Source organism: Crocodylus siamensis, chromosome 3, assembly GCF_052110815.1.
Source record: "Crocodylus siamensis isolate JL-2025a chromosome 3, ASM5211081v1, whole genome shotgun sequence".
Lineage (NCBI taxonomy): Eukaryota > Metazoa > Chordata > Crocodylia > Crocodylidae > Crocodylus > Crocodylus siamensis.
The window spans coordinates 215,529,841-215,553,742 of record NC_143397.1 but is presented as its reverse complement, the minus strand read 5'-3'; the positions used below and the strand labels follow the sequence as shown (position 1 = coordinate 215,553,742).

The 23,902-nt window shown below is 44.5% G+C and overlaps 1 protein-coding gene across 6 annotated transcripts in view; it reads right to left on the bottom strand.

The window, feature by feature from the left end:
• Positions 1-23,902, bottom strand: part of SLC26A7 (solute carrier family 26 member 7) — a 182,509-nt gene that overhangs the window by 57,042 nt on the left and 101,565 nt on the right. For 4 of the 6 annotated variants that reach the window (XM_090040304.1, XM_090040306.1, XM_090040303.1 and 1 more), the window contains 5 exons: positions 19,554-19,701; positions 17,576-17,689; positions 10,498-10,575; positions 8,886-8,981; positions 1,513-1,578 (listed from right to left, as the gene is read on the bottom strand). In XM_090040304.1, coding sequence (XP_089896430.1) covers positions 1,513-1,578; positions 8,886-8,981; positions 10,498-10,575; positions 17,576-17,689; positions 19,554-19,701 — 502 coding nt within the window. The remainder of the gene's footprint in view (positions 1-1,512; positions 1,579-8,885; positions 8,982-10,497; positions 10,576-17,575; positions 17,690-19,553; positions 19,702-23,902) is intronic. The other 2 variants (XM_090040307.1, XM_090040305.1) reach the window with 1 other exon arrangement.

The window sequence follows — 23,902 nt, the reverse complement described above, 5'->3', positions numbered from 1 at the left end:
GGGGGCCAAATCACAGCAAGACCTAGACCAGACAATGTCAATGCCATCTGCAAGGCTTGGGGCATCATAAAGGGTCAGTTGGAGCCATGCATATAGCCCATAAGGCTGAGAGACTTGGGAACCATCCACTATAATGTGGTACGCCAAGGGGTTTATAAAGCACAGGGTTCAGTAAGATCTAGCCATACCATGCCTAAACCCAAAGATCAAGGGCAGCCTCGCTATATCAATTATACCAGCAAGACATGGCAGGCGAGACAGAGGGTGCCTGTAGGGCAAGACTGGCGTGGTTAAGGAGCCTAGAGATAACATGGCCACTCCTAGGGGACCCCACCCTGCTACACACAGCTTGCCTTCCAACCTGTTTATAATTTTTCTCACTCACATCTGGATCCTCTCTAACTTCTCCACATCTTCTGTAAGATGTGGAGCCCATAACTGCACACAACACTCTAGATGAAGTCCAACCAGTGGAGTGACACTATCATTCTCCATGTCTTACACCTGTTACTTCTGTTAAAGCAGCCCAAAATTACATGTGCTCACATTTCTGATTCATGTTAAGTCATTTAAAGCCTCAAAAAACTGAACTCTAGCTTATTCTTCAGCAGGGAAGTTTTCTGAGATTCAGGAGGAAAGAACATGCAGTTTCCTGCCTAGTGCAGGAGGACTAGACCCGATCTTGCGAGGTCCCTTCCATGCCCTTACAATCTATGAATCCATTTGCATAACAGATATACTGTACATTATTCACTTACCTAAATAACAATCCCAACTTTTGCCTCCTGGTTAACCAGAATTTGGTATAATGCATCTGTTTTATTGGTTAAGTGCATAAACCGCTTAAGTGCATAAGAATTTTTCAGCGCCACTGTCTGCTTAATAGTCTAATTATACTCCATGAACTTCATAATTCTAAAGCACCCTTGAACTGTGTCTTGTCAATTTTAATGGTATTACTAGAAGCATAAAACACTCTGAGAAACAAAATAATAAGCCTTAATGAGGCGCACAACAGTTTATAACAAGCTGTTTCTGTAGCTAATAGCACTGTTTATGTTGAAGCCAGGTTCTAGACTTTTATTTAGTCCTAATACTATGCACTTCAACAGAGCACACTGTATGTATGATTTATAGGTTGTATTATCTCAGCACTCTGTCTGCATTGTTACATGTGCAGTCATCTCTGGTGATCACCCCTGAAGTAAATGGTGTTAAAGCATGAACAAACCAAGCCCAATTCAGGGGTTAGATGAAAATGGAGTGTGGGCAGCCCAACAACCTGTCATGAATTAATAATCCTATGGCACTGCATGCTGTGAATGCTGATGAGACTTTTTCTTTCATTCTGTGGAAAAGTAAGACCCTAGAAAGGCTGGGCCTTGGTAGGGACCTGGCCAGAGGTTTATAAAAATGGAGTTAGAAACACAAGCCAAATCCATGGAATGATATCTAACTGAATGAATTAATAATTTAGAGAGTAACATTTAAAACAGACTTTCCCCACATTACCTTCTTGTTTCTATTGTAAATTGTGCTGGATTGACAGTGCTGGAACTCAAAGTCCTCTCTGCACCCCTAAAATGACAACAATAAGCATAACTATCTTGATTTCTACATTTCATGACACACACCCTTTTAAATGTTCTCTATTCAGCATCAGTTCCAAAAAAGGACAGCTACTAGCTATAGCCAAATATTTTAGGAGATTTCCCATCTTCAAAACACAAGCTTAGGCAATGGAACTTATTCATTTCCAATATACTGTCAACTATTGGCAGAATCCTTTGCAGTTCAAAATAAGCACTAATGTTGCCATTCACATCACTTAGTCTTGGGACTCCTGAAGGAATTCAGCAACCAAATATCCATGCTTCAGTTTATACTCCTTCTTAGAGAAGGCTACTATCTAGAGCAATATGCTTTACCATGTCAGTTTAAGAACTGAACAGGTGTGATAAGACAAATATCCCAGAATGAGTTACTGTTCCAATCTAGTCAACCCATAAGATTCCAGAGGTAGGATTGGGCACACACAGAGTTCCTTTAGGACCTAGAAGTGGAATAGCCTAGCACTGGAGTAACCAACACTATTGTCCCTGAAGACATTAGCTTTTATGCTAAACCCCATCTTCCAGCTCAATGGCCAGTGTTAGACCCTGACTCCATGTGACGCCCAACAACTAGGGAGACAACAGATCAATGCCATCATGCAACACCTGCACACATGATTCGTCAACAGCTTTATTCAAAATGGAGACAGCTTTGGGCCAGCTCCAGCAAACCAGGGAGCTGCCACAAACATTAGTTTTTTCTATACTTATACACCTTGGTTTGTGCTCATTAACATTTACTCCACATTTGTCCCCCTCCCCTTTTTCCACCCATATTCCCTCTTAGTTCAAGCTCCACCTCTGTTTTACTGTCTGTTTCATTAGCATGGAATTACCTATGTATTTCACTTATTTACATGTCTTTTTGCTATGAGCACATACCTAAAACCATGACCCTGGCTTCTTTCGGTCATTTGCGGTTTCTTGCTGACTTTTTTTCACCATCTCCAAGGTCTTGCTTCTGCTTATCTCCTAATGATAGCCAGTGGTTTGCATCCTGTTCTTCTTACACACCGAGCTATATATCTTACAACACTACTACATTGTTAGGAAAATACTTGCCTAAGCATCTTGTAATGTTACTTTTAATATATCATTCTGCCTTGTGGTTAGCTGCTTTATTAGGCCGCAGGTTATAGCCCCTTTTCAGCTGCAAATCCAGTGCTCCCCAAGATCCAAATACTGTCACCCTAACAGCCAGGAACTCCCTTACAAAATAATATATACAGATGCATTCAACCAACCGCATATGCTTTTCATCCTCTCTTAAGACTAGTGATAGGTGTTAGGGGTAATATGTAATAACTCATTCTCTAGCTTTCTCTTACAAACATGTCTTCTAAATAGAAATCAATGCTTCCAACCCTTTCACCAAGAAAATGAAGCATCTGCTAGGCCTGGGAGAAACAGCAAGTATTTGCTTCAGATTTGGATTCGGCCGATACGGGGGGACAGTGATTCAATTCAGTGATTCAAACCACTGTCCCAATTCAATTTGGCTGATTCAGATCTGGAGATTCAGCTCTGATTTGGAGATTCGGCCATAGACTAAACAGGCAGCAGTGCTTCACCACACTGGACACAGCTGCCTTCAGCTGGTAAGTCTGTTCTGGTGAGCGGAGGGAAGGGGCATGGGGTGGGTCACATCAATGCCCCCACAGTGAGGGAGGGATTGGGGCTAGGGCTGGGACAAGCAGCCCAGCCAGGGCAGGGGGGCATGGGACTTTGGAAGGGGGGCTCCTGCCACTGTGTGTCGCTGCATGCCACTGGTCCAGGAGCTACTCTTCCAGTGGCTTCTCGGGTGGCTCTCACTGCCAGTCTAGGAGGGTACAGGACTGGGCATTTGCCCCTGGATTTTTGTGGGCCAGGCTGTACTCCAGACTGGTGGCAGAAGGCACTGGGAGCGGGGATTATGCCCTCCTGCCAGCCACCCAGCTGAGGCAGGGAGGTGTGGGAGGGTGCTGCTGCGCTGCCTTGGACAAGTGCAGTGCAGTAGTGGAAGCTGCTTCAGCCTCCCCTTGCCTCCTGGACAAGCTGCAGCTTCACCTTGCTGCACCCTCGATGGGTGAGCATGCACCTGGATTGGGGAGGGGCCAGTGGCAGGGGCTATGGGGAATTTTAGGGTGGCTGCAGCCCTTCCATAGCCCCTGCTCCACCGCATTCTGTGGGGAAGGTGGAGCCAGGGCTGTGCTCCATGCTGAGGCTGGGGCTAGCCACCCAAAGTGCAGCCCTGGCTCCACCTACCCCATGCTGTGCAGCCCTGCAGTGGGCAGCTGGGGATAGCCTCCTGAAGTACAGCCCAGCCGACCCTGCACAGATTCAGGGGCACACACCCACTCCCATGCCTTCCCAGACTAGCTGCATGCGGTAGCGTGCAGTAGTGGGAGCTCCCTTCCCTGAGTCCTGTGCCCTCCTGCTCCAGCTGGGCAGCTTATCCCAGCCCCAATCCCTCCCTTGCTGTGGGGGCATTGATCTGCCCCCTCCACTCCCTTTCCCTCTCCCCTCCGCCCACTACAACACACCTACCAGCTGAACGCAGCTGTGTCCAGCATTGTCGAGGACTGCTGCGTGTTTAGTCTATGGCTGAATCTCTGAGTTGGTGCTGAATCTCTCCAAATTGATTTGGAGGCTTCTGAATCGATTTGGACCTTGTAATGGGTTGCCCAATTTGATTTGGATTCAGAGATTTAGCGGCCAAATTGGGCCTAATCTCCAAATTGAATTGGCTACTGAAGCTTCGCACAGCCCTAGCATCTACCCAGTAAGACTCATGAGATCAGTCAAGTTCCAGAATATCTTGGCAAAAAACACCATCTAGTCATTAGACCAGGGGTGTCCAACCTTTTTGAATGTGGGGCCAGTTCATGAACTTTTTATCACCCAGTGGCCCAGAGAGCCATATTCAAAGTCCTCACAGGAAATGGTATCACATCACACCCCCCCAGTAAACAGTGCTTTCTTTCATTTCCCGTTGCAGTACCTCAGATCTCAGAAAACAGCTTGGAGGGCTGCATGTTGGACAAGCCTGCATTAGACCAATGCAATCATCTCATGGCGCAGAGCTGCCTATCTTCCACAAACCATCATCAATTCACTGGCCCAAAATACAACTTCTCTCCCTATCATCCATACAAATCATCTTGGATTGCTAGCAAGCTGCATCAGGTGGGGGTGAAGACAGACCAGACTGCAAGTGATACAACACAACTCAGACCATGAGCACTTATGACACAGAATTCATGAAAAGCTATGCCATACTTGTCAACACCTCATTTGTCCTTCTGTATTACAGAATCTGAAAAATCTCACCCATCTGAACTATACTATAAAGTGGTTTATCAATCCAAACTTATTACTATAAAGCGATCCTCCTGTGTGCTATGTTATGAGGAAATCCTATTTCAATGATGAAATCTCAGGTTCCATTTTGTTTGCCTATAAGATCTACGATATTTAGTCAAACACAAGACAAGGCTTTTCCCCTTAATCAGCATGGGGGGAGCCCCTTTTCTTACATGCATACACAAGGAAAGCTCACTAAATACATTGGCTATCCTTAAACTGTTGCCAAAAGCAGCATCTGCTGAGTAAGAAAAGCCAGCTCTGAAGTTGATAAAATGCAGCCAACACTGAACAAGACAAAAACATGTGGATCATATGGGACAAACATACTGATGGGAACCTTTTTTTTTTGTGACCCTTAAAAAATATAGGCAGTTGCTCCCCCAGAAGGGAACAAGCATGACACCTGGAGCTACTGCAGCACCAGGCCAGCACTTGAAGAGACCAGAGCATGCTCCAACACCCTCCCCTGATGCCAAAAATGCTGCTGGGAACCTACCACAAGGATAAGTTAATACAGCCCATCTGAAAAAGATATATGACAATGCCCACTGTGTGCAGTACCCCTCAGCACCAACTCTTTTACAAGTCATAGTGAGCCACTACATTGAATACATTTTGACTTCCTTTTCACTCCCACAGCTGAAATGTGCCTTTCCCATTTTCAGTGTGTCCTACTTCTTCACCAGCCCTTAAATATCTAGCAAACATAACCAGACAGGGTCCCAAACAGTTTATCCTTCTGTTGCCCGCACTCTCTGTGCCTGTCGCATATGATTAGTATAGCCCTGTCCTCCAGGAGATGGAACCAGACCAGGTTGCTCTGTGTCTCATCTGTATATGAATTTTTGCAGTATCCATGATACCTGGTAGGTATTTGAAGTACACACACATACTGAGCTATGCTGAGCTGGGAGTCACCATTAGGGCTGTGCAAAGCTTCAGCTCCTAATTCAATTTGATAGAGATTCAGCCTGATTCAGTGACCAAATCTCCAAATCTGAATAAAATCAGGAGACCCTTTAGTCTCTCCAAATCGAATCAGAACCCTCCAAATTGATTCAGAGAGATTCAGAAAAAAATCAGTGATTTGGAGACAGACACAGCTTTAAATGTTTTTTCTACATACCTCAAGGTACTAGGCAGCTCGTCAACTCTGTGATGCTGGACTGCATGGAGCGTCCCACAGGAGCACAGGGGGGAGACGGGGTCCCCAGCATGCTCAGCAGCAGACCCAGAAGTGGACAAGAAGCATGTCAATCCACTTCCAGGTTCGCTGCTGAGCATGTGCCCCCCCCCTCCTCCCAACTGCTGTGGGACACTGGGACTTTGAGGTATGTAGAAAAAACATTTAAAGCTATGTCTGATTCAGCATCAAATCTTCAGATTCGGATTCAGCTGAATCGAATCAGGGACAGTGATCTGAATCAACCAACCAAATCACTGTCCCCAATTTGGGCTGAATCTGAATCAAATACAGCCCGTTTCACACACCCCTAGTCACCATAACTTGAAACCCTGTTGACTATGCTAGAGCCCAGCCTAATGAAATAAATTACGGCAAATGATGAGCCTTTTGGCTTTAAACTAATATCATGCATAGTTTGTACTATATTTAAGTAGGTACAAAAGCATTGCTTAAAAGTATGTTTGTGGAATACCTGTGCTAAAATTTGTATCAATTTTAAAGAAAAGGTAAAATGCATCAATTCATCCATCGGTGTTTTCAAATTTGCCCCTCACTTCTATGTGCTCGGGGATACAAAGGTCTAATAGTAACGGAGACAGAAGGAGATCCAGAGGGAAGAAGTTGTGGGGGCAGTGAGCAATGGGGCCACCTGTCACCCCTGCCCCCCTCAACCTCCAATTCATTGTCCCTGCTGTAGCAGTTGGAGGGGGGCAAATTCAAGGCAAACCTCCAATAATTGGATTCTATACCTGAAATATCACAAATTTATACATTTTTCATATACAGTATCTAATTATCAGAGGTATTCTTATACTCAGGGTCATTTTATATTCAACTAAATATGGCAGAACCCCATAAACAGAACAGTAGGATGCAATTAATTCACTCTGAACACAATTAGAGTCCAAGTATAGTTTCATAGTTGTTAGGGGCTGGAAGGGACCTTACAGATAATCAGGCCCAGCCCCCCTGCACTTGGGCATGAACAGATATACCTTTTAAAAGGTAGGGTATTATGGCAGAACAACTGTGAATTATTATGGCTGCTTGCAAACATTTTTTAAAAAACCCAAAGAAACTGCACTTCACTTTAAACTTGGCATGCTTCCATATGGTTCCACTGAGCCTAGCACATGCCCAGAAGAAGCAGTATGTTAACTGGACCCAGCTTGCCTGATACCTGTATTGATTGGGTGCTTTAGTGCGGCTTTTTTGGTGCTTTTATCTAATATCTGAAGTGCTCGATTTATACTGATGCTACGAAGCCAGGTCGAAGTAACGCACTGCTTCTTCTGCTGGGCTGCTTTTTTTAATGTCTCCAAGTAGTCTAGAATATTAAGCTCTTTAAATGGTTGTCTGTCCTCACCCACAGTCACAGAAACAGATTCTTAAGGTCTATAAGCAAATCCAAACCACTACATGTAAGATACAGCCTTGTTGGGAATCTCTGTGTCCATGGCAGGACAAATCCACCAGCCTTCCTGAAATACGTAATCAAACCAACACCCAAGAAATCATCACTGTGATCTGATTGATTCAGATCCATACTTACTTGAATATTTGCCAGGGTTTCTTTATCATGAAAGGATGTAGACAAACTGAAGAGAGTCCAGAGCAGGGCAACAAAAATGGTTAGGAGACTGCGACACATGACTTATGAGGAAAGGCTGAGGGAACTGGGCTTATTTAGGCTAGAGAAGAGAATACTGAGAGGGGATTTAATAGCAGCCCTCAACTATCTGAAGTGTGGTTCGAAAAAGAATGCAGCTGGACTGCTTTCACTGGTGGCAGATGACAGAAAAAGGAGCAACAGTCTCAAGTTGCAGCAAGGGAAGTTTAGGTTAGATATTAGGAAAAAAAATTCTCACTAGAATGGTAGTAAAACATTGGAACAAGTTACCCAGAGAGGTTGTCAAATCTCCATCCTTGGAGGTTTTTATGACCCGGGTAGACAAGGCCTTGAGTGGGATGATCTTGTTGGGGATGGTCCTGTTTTGAGCAGGGGGCTGGATTAGCAGGAACTTCATGAGTTGGTCCCTTCCAACTCTAATTTTCTACGATTCTATGAATGCTCACCATGCTGTTCAGATTTTATATTGGCATATACCCCTTTATTACAACTCATTACACCCATTTCATTTTCTATTCTGTTTTACATCCCATGCTAATGAGTCTTTTAGTTTTGACCAAACAAATCCTGTTTGGCCCTGAACATCTAAAGTAGAAACCATCCATTGTGCTATTTTCATCAGGATTAAAATCCATGCAGCAGCATGAAATACACTGTTTCTTCCCATATCTTATGATTTTATTTGCATGTCCTGTATATTTCACCCTAGAGGAATGAAATATATAGGACATATGGAACTACAAGAACTGAATAGTAGGTTTAGAATACCAGCAAAACTGTGCTGACTAGCTATTGTGGTCCTTTATACATATACAAATTTGGACATTCTAAATCCATTCAAATTAACCAGGTCTGACTATAAAGCTTTTTAGTCTTAAATTATGCTTTATCCTTAATAATTTGCCAAAATTCCACTTCTGTTTCTTATAAAGGCAATTAACATTTCAAATGCTGTTATTTTGAGACAGAGAAAATAAGCTGGTAGTACATAAAAACATTTATTGCTTGTGCTGGCATATCTCTTCTCAGAACTAGCAGTATTAAGGTTTGTTTAGTAAGTATGTGTTTAAGCCTCTCTCAGGAAAATCTCCTTAGGTTAAATTTCACTTACCCAATCTATTTTATCCACATTCCAATATTTTTTTAAGTCACGGAACTGCATTAACATCCCCTTTAGACCAACAACAATGATACTTGCTAGAACACACTGAAAAATAACAAAAGGGGAAAGGGGGAGTTAGGGATTTGCTAGATAGTAAAACTGGCATTTTTCTCAAATTAGAAATTAATGTAATCATAGGCACACTAAGGTAAATGTTTCAAAAATATAATGACTTCAAATAGCCTATAGATGCCTGCCCTGCACATACCATTCCAAACCTCTCACATAACTTTTCCTAGAATGAGGAAAGTGATAATTTTGTAAGGGACTAACCAGGGTCTTCTGCCTAAATGGTAATAGCCCAACATCATTCTCTCAGGACCAATGAGCTAGAAACTTACAGGTACTGAGAAGATGAATCTCCCACCCAGATAAGCAGCATTCCTACTCCCTGCCACTTTCTGCAGATAGCCCCAGTGTAGACATAGGCATGCACTGGCCAGCCAGGCCTGAGCCCCAGGGCCACCAATTCACAGCCCCAGGATCCTCATCAGCAGGGAAGTCAAAGTAAGGTTTTAAACTTGACATGCTTTTGTCTCCCAGCAGGGAGACAAAAAAAGGCACCCAGTTTAAAATCCCAGCTTTCACATTTGTTTCCCTGCATCTGGGATCAGGGCCCCTTCACCAATGGAAGGGGGGGCGCAGGCTGAGGCTAAGCCACCTGGGAGTGTGGTACAGCGGGTGGTGGGGCCTGAGGGCAGAGGGGGCAGGCTGGGAGTGCTGCGCTGCACCTTTGCAGGCGAGTGGCAGTGCTGGGAGGACCTTAGGAGACTATAGGCCCACAGAATTCACTTTAGCCCCCTGTACTCCCAGCCTGGCAGGGTCCTCCCAGCCTCCCCTGCCAGCACCAGGAGAGGAAGGGGCTCCTCCTGCAGCCAAGCTCCCGTGGAGGGAGGGGGCATCCAATTTTGTGTTTGCCAAGGACCCAGGACCTTCATCCATCTCTGGGTGCAGAGAATCCAATTACTTTAATGTAGGATAAAGGCCAACTCTGAATTAAAGTATGGGGCTATAATTAGGAAGGGGGAGGACAGAGAGTATCAGGAGCAGGAGGAATAGATTAAACTGGAAGAGGAAAGGATTATAGACCACTGGTTCTTAACCTTTTTAAGGTAAAAGCACCTCTTTTTAGATTCAAGGCACCCCTCAGAAAATGCCAGCTCTTGGCTTTCACTCATTTGTTGGCTATTAAAAAATAACAGAGCAATTCTTCTGTTGCACAGAACTCAGAAAGAGCACAACAAGGCAGGATTTTTTTTAACCCTCTGGATCCCTATTTAAAATGTCTGGGTTTGCACACCCAATAGTGCTAATACTGAAAGGTACCCTGTAGCACTCTTAAAAGGATCTTATGACACCCTACAGCACTGTACCACCTTGGTTCAGAATCATTAGATTAGACTCAAAGTTTCATTCATGGGTATACTCCCATTTGCTCTATATCATTCCTACTACTGTCTATATTTATGTCAAAGAGAGAACCATTTTCCTCTTAAAGGAGTTATTTCTTGTGAAAATGCACAGTGGAACTTTTCAAAATAAAAATAAGCGTTAACTGTACCATAGGCAGCCAGTATAACATTGGTCCCATTGCATAGATCACCACAAGTATGAATATACAAGATATCAGGCAAGCCACCTAAAAACAAATAAACAAACAAACAGAAAAAACACAACTTTATTCAATCTGGATAGGAAATCTAAAACCAACTGAATATGCTAGGTTGTCAAAAATGCTGAGAATCACAAAATATTGTAAACGCACTGTGGATACAGTGTAGACAAGCTACATATTTTGGCTATCAGGATATCTGTAGATTGCAAACATTTGTGGATAACTTCAGTTTTAGCCTCTGGAAAATTACCCATTGCCCAATTAAGTGCAAATATTTGTATTAAATATCAGTATTGGCCTCAATCTCAATGTCATATACAAAAGCACTATGTGACTTGTAACATCAGTTGCTGAAATAGGCATGCATATCCAGAAGCAGATTTCACAAGATTAATAGCAATAAGCTCATTGTGTATGTGCATTTACCAGAGGCATAATTAACAAGTTTTCTGCCCTTGGCAAAATGCTGTGTGTAGGAAAAAATGCTGCTGAGCAACAGAGAACATGGGGCTTGACATGTTAGTTTTACCTAACATAAGGACCCAAAGTCCCCGGCTTCTTCTGGCACATAGTTGTCTGCCCACCCCTGTTTGCTGCAGCTGCTGGGCAGAGTACCTGCACCCAGCTGTTGCTGCTATAGCAATGGTGTGGTGCTGCTACAGCTGCAGTGTCATCCTGGCACCCCACTAAATGGGTGCCTGAGGTTGGTGCCATGCTCACCCACCCCAGGTTTCCCTAGTAGCATTTACAATAACAACTAGGGCTGCGCGAAAACAGCAGTGATCCATTTCAACCAGTGTTTCGAGGCTTTGACAAAACAACAGTTCATTTCAAATTTTGTTTCAGTTTGAAACAGCTGTTCCGTTTTGTTCCAAAGAAACGGCAAAACTGTTTTGACCTTTCACCCATAGGCTATAATCAGGAAGAACAAAACAGCCTATAACTTAGTCATTTCTGGCTTGATTTGGATGAAACATGCATGAATGGTAGCCCCTTCTGTGAGTATAAAGCCTGACAAGTTGCAGGGAGATAGGTTTAGGGGGTTTGGGGAAACTGCACCCCAAAGTTTTGAAAGCAAAACTCATGTTACATTTAAGTGTTAAGCCACAGTGGGGTCAAAACTGCAGGCATGCTAGCCCCTGTGGAGGCCACAAAGCCTGCCAAGTTTAAACAAGATAGTTGAAGGGGTTTGGGGGAAACTGTACCTCAAGCTGCGGACAGGCAAAACTCATGACATGGGAACAAGCAAAACTCGTGGCAGGGGCTTCCAGAACCCAGAACCCCTGCACCTATCTCCTTGACAGCTGGCAGGCTTTGTGGCCTCAGCAGGGGCAAGCAGGCCTGCAGCTTTCACTCTGCTGCACCTTAACACACGCAGTGTCACCCATGTGATATGGGGGAAAATGGGCATGTTAGAAAGAAGGAATGGGCTACAATCAGACCTAGACAGGTTACAGGAGTGGGCAGATGAGAATAGGATGGGATTCAACACTGACAAGTGCAAGGTGATGCACCTGGGGAGGAAGAACCAGCAGCATACTTACAGGCTGGGGAACTCCCTTCTCGTCAGTGCAGAGGCAGAAAAGGATCTTGGAGTCATCATTGATGCCAAGATGAACATGGGCCGGCAGTGTGGGGATGCAGTCACGAAGGCCAATCGCACCTTGTCATGCATCCAGAGGTGCATCTCGAGCAGGTCGAGGGAGGTGATCCTCCCCCTCTACGCGGCACTGGTCAGGCCACAGCTGGAGTACTGCGTCCAGTTCTGGGCACCGCACTTCAGGAGGGATGTGGACAACATGGAGAGGGTCCAGAGGAGGGCCACTTGTATGATCAGGGGACAACAGAGCAGGCCCTACGAGGAGAGGCTACGGGACCTGAACCTGCTCAGCCTCCACAAGAGAAGGCTGAGGGGGGATCTTGTGGCCTGTTACAAACTAGTCAGAGGGGACAAGCAAGCATTGGGGGAGTCCCTGTTCCCCCGAGCACTACCAGGAGTGACCAGGAATAACAGTCACAAGCTGGCAGAGGGTAGATTTAGGCTAGATATCAGGAGGCGCTACTTCACGGCCAGGGTGGCTAGGATCTGGAACCAACTTCCAAGTGAAGTGGTGCTGGCTCCTACCCTGGGAGTCTTAAAGACAAGGCTGGACGTACACCTTGGTGGGATTGTTTGACCCCAGTACTCTTTCCTGCCTTGGAAGGGGTTCAGACTTGATGATCTGCTCAGGTCCCTTCCAACCCTACTAACTATAAAACTATGTAACGAGTTTTGCTTATTTGCAGCTTGAGGTGCAGTTCCCCCCAAACCCCTGCACCTATCTCCTTGAAACTTGACAGGCTTTGTGGCCTCCATAGAGGCTATCATGCCTGCAGGTTTGACCTCACTGTGGCTTAACATATACATGTGACACAAGTTTTGCTTTCAAAATGTTGGGGTGCAGTTTTTCTGTAATCCCTATACCTATCTCCTTGAAACTTGCCAGGCTTCATGCCCGAAGAAGGGGCTACCATTCCTGCAAGTTTCATCCAAATAAAGCTGGAATGAACAAAGTTACAGGCTATTTTGTCCTTCCCCATTACAGCCTATGGGCGAAACATAGAAACAGCGTCGAAACAGTGAAATGTTTCAGCTTGCCTCCTTTTGTTTTAAGGCTGTTTTGACTATATCTGTTCCATTTCAAGTTTGCTGTGTTGACCTCAAAATGTGTTGAAACAGCGTTGAAACAAAACTGGCAGTGAAATTTCACACAGCCCTAATAACAACCCCTTCGTCTTGGACTCTGCACAGATGCTTATCATCAAATTTAATAATGCAGTAAGGATATTTTTTAAATTCTTAATCCTATTAATTATTTTGAGCAGGAGGAGTTTTGTACTTCCTTTATTCTTACTGAGAGAAAAACTTGTATTTTGCCAGCTCTCAGTGAAGATCCCTGTGTTAGGATCAATGTGTTTTATTCAAAATAGATGCATCAGCAATCCTCAATATAAAAAAAATGGTTTATGTAGGAAACAGGAATCAAAACAAATGCATACAGAATTCAAGGACTCTATGCTTCTAGGTAATATTGCACTATGTTAACCTGGTTAAAACTGCAAATGAATAACCTAATCTTGTTTAACAGGATTATGTCACAGTGCTCATTAGATCTCAATCAAGTTCTATCCAGGTTTATAGAAGGTCTTTGGCAATAGATAGACAGGTATTTGTCTTCTTTTTGATACCGATAAAGTGTTTCTGTAATAAAACTGTTAGGTTTAACTTTTAGAGATGAATTAATCACAGTCTGGATAAAAAATATTAGGAAATGGTATGGGCAATTTATTTGACAAATACCATCAGTGGAAACAGAGAGAGTGCCTAAAGAAAAAAAAAGAAAAGGAAGAGGTTCACAAGGAATTCTTTTTGTTGAAAGATAAAAGACTGTTTTTGGTACCAGTTGAGGGAGTTATCAAGGCCTTTCACCCCCCATTGGGTGCTAAACTAAGCTATCATGAAAAGGTGAATGATCGCAATACTACTAAATCCAAATACAGGCGATAGGGAAAACAGGAAAATGTCATTAAATGTTGTGTTTCTCAACCTTTTTAAACTCAAGGCATCCCTCATTAGACCCAAGGGACCCCTCAGAAAATGTCAGCTCTCAGCTTTCACTCATTTTTTGATTACAGAAAAATAAAAAAGCAATTCTTCTGTTACAAAGAACTCAAAGACCGCAACAGGTCAGAATATTTTTGAGACACTGGATTCCTATTTGAAATCTCTGAGTTTGCCTTGCCAATTATGTGTAGGTATTTGCACTCTCAGAGCTCTTAAAAGCATCTCATGGCACCCCAGGGTGCCACAGCACTCTGGGAACCACTGCTCTAAAATCAGGGCTGATACATTTCCGTACATTTCTGTACATTTCCCTGATAACACAGGCCTCAATCCACTGACTTCTTTCTATGCAGACATCATACCCCACTATTTTCTCCTCACTGATGATCCCCACTGAAGTTTGTCATATCCATCAGCCTCTGATGCCACTTTGATGTACCATGAGAGGTTGAACTGATGTTCAAACTTTCAAAAAGAAGCAGAAAAGAATTGGTAAAATAATTTCATCTGTCATGACTTACTAGCATTAGTGTAGAAAAAGCTACAGGCAAAGAATGGAAAGTGGCAGGTCAAGTGGAGATATAGATTAAAGATCCGCAGTGGCAATGCGTAGAGGGTACACGGCCTGTCAGACCACGCTCCCCACTTAGGTGACAGGCAGGGGGGCAGGTAGGAGTGCCAGTGCCCCCCCGCTCCCCCCGCGAGCAAGGGCTGGAATGAAGCGCTGGATGAAGTGGCTGCGGCACTCCCAGAAGTGGCTGTGGCTGCTTCCAGGAGCTCTGTGACCACCTTCAAGTGAGTTGAGATCGGCTGCGGGAGGACCCCTCCGGCCCTCAGTCGGCAAGATTGGCTGGGGGGGGGACCCCCCACCTGCTTGCTGACTGATCACTGGGGGGGGGGGCACATGCCCTCCCGGCTCAGATGGTACCAGTTGCCCATGAAGATCCATGTAAGATCAGAGCTCTGTGCAACCATATCATTTGTGTAATACATGGTGGAATAACATGAAATTAGAGAAGGATCTGTGAGGCAGACACTGACTATCCACTCTTTAGTATAAACATTCTGATTTTAATAGTTTATTCCATTATGTATTAAATATTATAGAAGTGTTAGTGTATAAGCATGTTCCAGCTTCATAACTGGAAAGTCCCTTACACTGTGGTAGACACAGAACTGAAGGAAAATTTCATGGGGAATATTTTATTTAGTTTTTTCAGAGCCTCTAGCCAGATTTGTTCAGTGTGCTGTTGCAATTAACTACTGATGGCTCTTGTTCTTTTGTCTGGTGTTATCACTTTTGTATTAGAAATCAGACTGCTGGGACAAAGGGCCATACACTTTCACATGGGCTTTAGCATCACTGAATATATGAAGCAGATTCTTCCCTATGTTAGAGAGCTGCTTGCCACAAGACAGACAAGGTATCAGGAAGGTAGGTCCAGCTGCCTAATTCTGTGGGCCAGTCCTAGCAGCGATGCAATTCAAAGTTGCTGCTGGATAGTGTTATGTTATACCACAGATGGAGCAACTTGAAGCAAAGCTCCATTCCCTACAGGGTAGGGAAGAAGGAATAGGGCCTGCCAAAGGCAGAAATGTACTAGTGAGGAGTTCTGTTATGCCAGGGAAAATCCTTGCTAGAGATGTGCACCTGGCTTTTAGCCATCTTATACTACTAGAAAAGCAAAAGAGACAGAACCAGAATTGAAAATTAACCCCATGAGAGCCTTATGATTCGCTTCTCTTTATAGTTCTCTTCATCCCTGCATGCCTTCAAAGCCTCTGCATCCTTTCTAGAGGATGCCTGCTGTATAAGAACTTAAATGAATACCACAGTGACTGAAGAATGGAATGAAGTATGACTCTGAATTATGGATCAGAATACAGTAGATGTGAATGGGTAATAGACAAAGATGCTATGCTAAGATGATGAGGCTCTGTATGTTGTCACTCAGACTCAGGGGTTTGAAACATCTAGTAAATGAAGTGCTAGAAACAGATTCTTGTAATGTTATAAGGAAGTTTTATTTATTTATTTATTCACTGCAACTTACCTATCTCATACTATATTGTGTGGGCTAATTATAAAATATCTGCATGGTGTTTTGGAAATATAAAGTGCCGAGTACCTGTTTATTATATACAAGTATTACAGTAACTTAGTGAGAAATGGTCATGGGATATGATCTGAAAGTTTTGAGCACAATCTGTAAGTGTAAAGTGTGGATAATATTCTATCCCGATTCTGGGCATGCACGCCCATCAGCTACCATGGTAGTTCTACCCCAAAAGGTAACAGTACACTTGGGTCTCTCTTTATGTGAATTCATCTTGTGCAAATTCACTTATATGTGACAACCTTATTTATAGCAGAAATTTGCTTTGTGTGACAAAAAATTGATCTTATGTGAAGAGGCATGCAAAGTGGCTATGCATGTAATAATGGATTCGCTCTACATGAATTTGCTTTATGCAACATTTTTTTGGAATGCAACCCTCACGTAAAGAGAGACCCAAGTATATGGCCATTCATATGGTCTGGTTAACACAATGCAGAGCATTAGCAAAGTTATGTTGCTGGGATCAGCATTCTGATGTCAGAGTTCATTGTTCTCAATTACTATGACAAGAGCTTTTGTTTTGCAACAGGAACAGACATCCAATATATGCCCTGGAAAAGCTGAATATGCCACCTCCGCAAGTTCATACTACACACAATGAACTCACTGTGACACAGTACAAGCACACCATCACACAAACTCAAAGCTGTCAAATTAACTTATTCTTTTAGGAATGGTTTTCCAAGTTTATTTTTACTTTGTTTTGAAAATCTACAACTATAAAAGTTATATTTAAATACTTTCAGCCACATTCTAATTTTTTCACTCCAAGCTGGCAAAAATGAAATCCTTCATGCACCACTAGAGGGCACTTTTGTCATGATGGTAACAGTTGCAAATAAAAATGTAAAAGCTCTTAGTAGTTTTTTGCAGATTCTTCATACAGGGGATAAAAGCAAGGCCCTTTTCCAAGATTAAATTTCATAATGAATTAAATATATATACCAAGGAAGAAATCAGTTTGTTTTCCTAGCATGGTAGTGGCTTACTATACATAAGGCCATAAGGATTATTAAAATTATGTGGGAAGTTCAAATCTCTTTCCACCTCAGTTGGTAAACTCAGACTGTGGCCTGGGGAAACATGCCTGACTGTTGAGAAGGTGGAATTGGGCATAGAGATTGGTATATAGGAAGTGTGAAAGAACAGTATTGATATTGCTTGGGAAAAAACTGATTTCTGAGATCTCCATGTTAGTGGTACAGAGAGAAAAGGATTAGGTAACGGATACAATCAGTACAAAATGTAATAGGCAACACAATAAGCTCAATTCTCTTACCTATTTAGTCTAATGAGTTACCTGAGTTTTTGCTCCAGTGCTATACAAAAGTGCAGTACGTCCCATTGCTGCAGCACTTGGTATGCAAAAGAAAAATGAAGGAATCACATTGCTGAGGCCATGAGCCAAAAATTCCTGCAAAGTTTTTAAAAAGAATACATTGTTTTTCATCTTATTCTGTCATTTCAATGCTTCTTGCCAGCAAAGGAGTTCCCTATGTAAATATTAGCAATTATAAAGAACAGCAGCCTGTTAAGGGAAAGACTGTTACATACAGTGTAAATGATCTCCAAGCACACTACACATTCTCGTGGGTCAGTACTAATCTGAATAGAACAGAGCGGAGCCAGATTCATCAAATACAGAATAGGGAGATATATTTTGATTGCAGAATAAATGGCCTGCCTGCTTATTAAAGACAGGCTCCAACCAAAACATTTATATCCAGATCCACATCTGCATTTTGAACAGCCCAAAGTATGTATTATTTAGACCTGGAGTACATTCTGGCCCCTCTATGGCTCTCATTTGTTTATTTTTAATAGGAAATAGTGGAAAGGAATGGTTATTTACCTTCTCCTTGAAAAGAAGATTTTACTGAGTGTTAGGATTGATGTTGATATCTCAAAATTTATAAGGTAGATATCATTACAAATGGGCTCCATGCCTCACCTATTTACTGAAATGCAGGTACTTCTGGGCAAAGATTTATGTATGAAAAAACAAATGAAATGAGGAAGACACATAAGATCTTGCAGCCACAGACTCAGCTGAACAGTGTGTTCTAATACACGGTCCTGTTTTTCCTCCCCAGCATCAATGTACCTAGTGGGAAACAGAGCACAGGGACCCCATTTATCCGCTCCAAGCTCAGTGCACAAAGAAAGTCACTAATGCTGCTGCTAGCGCTTAATTCCCCATAGGTAGTGAATGTGCTCATAGCAGATGATTGATCCCTGAAGACAAGGGAATATATACGACATATTCTCTAAATGTGCAGCAAGGGCCATTGCAGGTATGTGGTTGCATTTGCTGAATCAAAAGTGAATGTCTGTCCAGTTGTTTCTCAGTTTAATCTCTGCAGTTTAGACTAATCTGGAAAGACTGAATCATTTCAGCCTTGGGCTTTTTGACAGTCTGTACTTAGCCACGGGTTTGAGAAAAGACATGGACAGGGAACATAAATTGGGCCCTGTTGCATAGACATTCCAATGTGTCTCCAAGCATAAGGCCAAATTTTACCATTCAACCTTGTCTCATCCACCCCACACTATTGTCCCATGAGGTTGTGTTTGAATTTTAATCCCACAGGATATGGGGCAATATGGCATTTGTCCAGATGTGCATGTATTTTCCACCAAAGCATTTATGTTAGCATTTAAAAATTCTCTGTCAGCCTGGAGTAGCTTAGACTTCCTCTGCTCCCAGGAGAAAGAGTAAATATTCCACCCCTTTCTCAGCCTCCCCATTGTTGAATGGGACCCAGAAGGATTCCTGGAGCTAAAGCTTTGACAGCATTGCCTGAACCAGCCCTGATTCTACTCTATATAAAAATAAACTCTTAAATGAGGTTCATGCTTTGTACACACTTCATTCTATGTGATCAGATGAGTCTTTAAGGCCATAAGTATCCAGTTCATTCCAGGAACTGCTCTAATTTCTTAACTCTGTGCTCCATTTAAAATTCTTCTCTGGCTAAGCTGTGTGGGAAGAACCTGCCTTATGTTTGGACACTGGAAGAATACACTGGCACCCAAGCTTGCTGCTGTCTAAGCTGAATTCAGTATTGCATGGGCACTACTGTAGACTCTTTCATCTCAGAATCAGTAGCTGCCTCCACAGCCTCATACGCTTTGCAAACTAATTCTATTTGGATTCAGTGTTTATCCACATCTGGAAAGTCAGCATGATAACTCCTTATTCACCTGCCAGGCTACTGTATGCTTCCCATATATTTCCTTAATTAGAGTCCACAGGTACAGAGGGGAAAATGCTTTACCTGATTGTCATCCACAGAGTATTGGAATTTTTTAGCAGATGCTTTGGCCAGGGCTAGTGATGCTACATAGCCAACTAGTGCCACTCCAAAAGCTTCTGTTATTACTTCAGAGAGGACATTCATGGTTGGGGCTTTCAGAGGTGGCATCCTATAAAGATAAAGACAATCCTTTATATTGTAATGAGCATAAAGCACTTGTGATAAATCCTGTACAAAAGCTATATAGATACAGGCCTTGTGAGACAGGTTATTTTGCTCTAATTTGCCCATCATTACTACTAGAATTCCAGCTGCAAAAACACTAACAACACAGGAGTTAATATTAGCATTCCTACTGTTGCTGTTGTCAGTGGCATAAAACTCATGTTGGCAAAGAAATAAATTCAGAATGAAACAACTCACCACCCTGAAAATGAAAGATACATTGATCCTAAAACCAGATAATTTTGTACTACAATATTTATTTTACATGCTTAATAAGCATGTGATGGATGGGATAGATATAACAAAGGCAACTTGTTGCAAGAGTTTAGGAAAAGACTACAATAGCCATTTAAAAATTGGAGGGAGGAATTCAAATAGACGCATATAACTATCTAAGATGGAATCTCCATATACTACATTTGCACTTTTCATAGATTTCATAGACATCAGGGCTGGAAGGGACCTTGTAAAACCATCGGGTCCAGCCTCTTGCCCAAGGGGCAGGAAGTCAGCTGGGGTCAAATGATAGGCATCTAAGTGCTTTTTTGAAGCGTCCAGCGTAGGTGCTTGCACCACCTCTGCAGGGAGTCTATTCTAGCCCCTGGGAACTTAGCCCATAAAGAAGTTTTTCCTTATGTTCAGCCTGAAATGGTCTTCCAGGAGTTTGTGACCATTGGACCTTGTCCTCCCTTGGCGTGCCCTGGTGAATTCTCCCAGCTCCTGATGCACACCCCATCTAGGCTGCCACCAAGTCACCCATAAGTCTATACTCTTCCAGGCTGAAAAGCCCCATGTATCTTAGCCTCTCCTCATAAGGCCTGCTCTCAAGTCCACTAATCATACATGTGGCTCTCTTCTGGACCCTCTCAAGCTTCTCCACATCCTTTCTGAATTGCAGAGGCCAGAATAGGTTACAGTACTCCAGGTGCAGCTTCACAAGGGCTGAGTAAAGCAGATGGATGACTTCCTGGGTCTTGCTTGAGATGCATCAGTAGATGCAAGCCAGGATTTTGTTTGCTTTGCTGGCTGCGGCATCGCATTGGTGGCTCATGTTCATCTTGTGGTAAATCATGATCCTCAAGTCTCTTTCAGTCATGGTACTAGTGAGCATAGCACTGCCAAGTCTATAGACACGTATAGTCCTTGAGGAGCAACCACTCGTTGTGGGCTCCCCTCCCTGTCAAATTATGGCCTCTCAGGGCCTTGTCAACTACCCTCCTGAGCTTGTGAAAGTCAGCTTTCCTAAAGTCAAGGACTTCCACAATCCTGACAAACTTGCCAGTTTTGCAGTGGATAGAGAAAGTGATCAACTCATGGTCACTGTCTCCCAGCTTCCCTTCAATTCTTAGGTCATTCACTAGATAGTCCCCTTTGGCCAGTACCAGGTCCAGCGGCACCTTGCCTCTTGTTGCCTGTAGACTTCTTGGGATAAACAGAGCTCATCAGTGCATGTGAGGAAGTAGTGCAATCAATCGGATTTGGCTGAGTGCTCTTCCCATGAGATGTCAGGGTAACTGAAATCACCCATGACAACCATGCACCAAGAACGTGTAGCCTCAGCCAGTTCCCTAGTGAATTTGTGGTCAAGTTCTTGCTCCTGATTAGGAGGTTTGTAATAGACTCCTACCATTATATCCCCTTCACCATGTTCCCCCCGTATTCTTACCCAGAGGGTCTCAAGTCACCCTCCTTGGTTGCCAATCTCCACCTGTAGGGAAGTGTACTGCTCCTTCACATAGAGAGTTACACCCCTGCCCTTTCAACATGATCCCTCCTGTACAAGTTATAGCCATCTATACCTGTGATCCAGTCATAGGTGGAGTCCCAGCAGGTCTCCGTTATCCCTATGAGATCATAGTCATTTCTGTTTAGCAGAAGGTCCAGTTCCTCCTGTTTGTTGCCCAGGCTCCTGGCATTTGTGTATAGGTAAGTGATCCTGCCATAGGAGACCCTAGGCTTCCCTGCACTCCTGGAAGAGCCCTGTCCCTGGGCTGGGGTAGGAGTGAGTTCCCTTGTGCAGCCTGATGTGTTGATTTTGTGGTTGATGCTCGGTAGGCTTGCACTGGTGGTTATCTGCCCATCCCCCAGTGACCTTAATTTAAAGTGTGATCAAGCAGGTCAGCCATTGTAGCTGAGAAGAACATCTTCCCCATTTGAGTGAGGTGGAGGCCATCCTTTCCCAACAATTCTCTGTTTCTGTCTTTGAAGTATGGAAGCTTTCACAATGGCACCAGCACCACCGTCTTCTGTTTACTTCTACAGTTCTTCTCTCCTTCCTCTTCCTGTGACCTGTAACCAGAAGGATCAAGGAGAAAACCACCAGCACCCCCAACCCTCCAAGACCTGCTCCCAGAGTCCTGTAATCATTCATGACTTGGCTGGGATTGCTCTGAGCCTTGTCATTCATGCCCACATGGATAAGGAGCACGGGGTAGTGGTCAGAGAGCTGTATAACTTTTGGCTACATCCTGGATATGGGCCCCTGGGAGGCAGTAGACCTCATGGGCTGAGGGGTCAGGGCAGCAGATTGCTCCCTCTGTCCCCCTCAAGAAGGAGTCTCCCACAGTGACCACTCTATGTTTCTTCTTAGGGGTGGTTGCTGGTTGTCTTTCTTTCTCAGGTGCAAAAGCTGGTGGCTCTGCTGCTCTACCGGTGCTGTGAGGAGTTTGTACCTGTTGTGTAGATCCAGGGGGGTGGCAACCCTGGTACAGCAAACCTTAGGGCCAGAGACAACCTACATCCAAGCAACCCCTGGCTGGACATTATGAGAGCTCCTCTTGCCCACCCTTATCTTGCCAGCCAACCTTGCTCTTCCCTTTCTTTCTTCTGGTAGAAAGCCTGGCAATAAGAGTCAGTCTCTTCTTCATCATCCCTGATGGTGCACAGCCTCTGCACCATGGCCTGGAGCTCCCCTATCCAGTACTCCAGAGGGTCCAATGTATAGCAAACCTCACAAGGGGAGGTATCATTGCTCCTGATTCCATGTGCCTGCAGATGTGCCAGGCAGACCCACAGCTAAGAGCCAGGGGCCCCATCTGAGTGGAGGCCTGAACCATGGGTTCTGTCTGGGTGGAGGCCTCAGAGGTACCTGGGAGGGGGAGCAGCCACGGAGGGGATCTTTGGGATGTGGCGCATCACCACTATGGTAGAGATAGTACTCTGGGCTACTACTGTGCCAACCCTTCTCTTCAGACTCACCACCTAGAGCCTTGTGCCCCTCCTGCTCACACTCCTGCATGAACTCCCACACCAACTTGAGTGCTGGGTCCAGAGTGCGCCTGCTTGCATGCTGTGTTTGCAAGTCTCCAGTCACGTGGCTTCCTGGGGGGCTAGGCCAAGTAGGAGCTGGATAGGGGCATGAGCCTCCTTGGCTCCTCTCAGCTGCCTCCGGCAGACGACTAGCTCCCACTCACTGTGGGCCCCACCTACCTTCCAGCTACACTGGGGTCAGGGTCGGGGTCCACCGGGTGTCCCTCCCACTGGGGTCCTTGGGGTCCAGGGCAAATGGGGGCATGATGGGCTTCCACCCATGTCTTGCACCAGAGCCAGACCAAACTGGCTTCTGCTGTTGGCAGGCCCTTTTAAATTCTGTGCATGCACAGTGGGCCCACTACCAGTGCTACACTGCTCTCCGGGGCTGTGGGTCACTGGCCCACTGGAGAAGGGGGCAAGTAAGTGCCCCACTTCCCTGTCTCACATGCTGGGTGGCACTGGTCTCATGGCTCCCTGGGGGGCTGGGTCAAGTAGGAGCTGGGGAAGGGTGACACTCCTTGGATCCTCTCAGCTGCCTCCCACAGCTGACTCCTACCCACCGCAAGCCCCATCTACCTCCCAACTATGTTGGGGGTCAGGATTGGGGTTTGCTGGGTATCGTGCTGGGGGTCCAAGGCTCATGGGACCAGAGCTGAACCAAACTCCAGTTTCTGCCATTGGTGGGCCCTTTTAAATTCTGTGCATGCACAGTGGACCCGCTGCCAGCACCTCACTGCTCTCAGGGGCTGGGGGTTACTGCCCCACTGGAGAAGGAGGCATGTAAGTGCCCCTGCCTTTCCTGTTTCATACACCGGGTGGCACCAGTCACATGGCTCCCTGGGGGGCTGGGCCAAGCAGGAGCTGGGGTGGGGGGACGTGACCCTCCTCAGCTC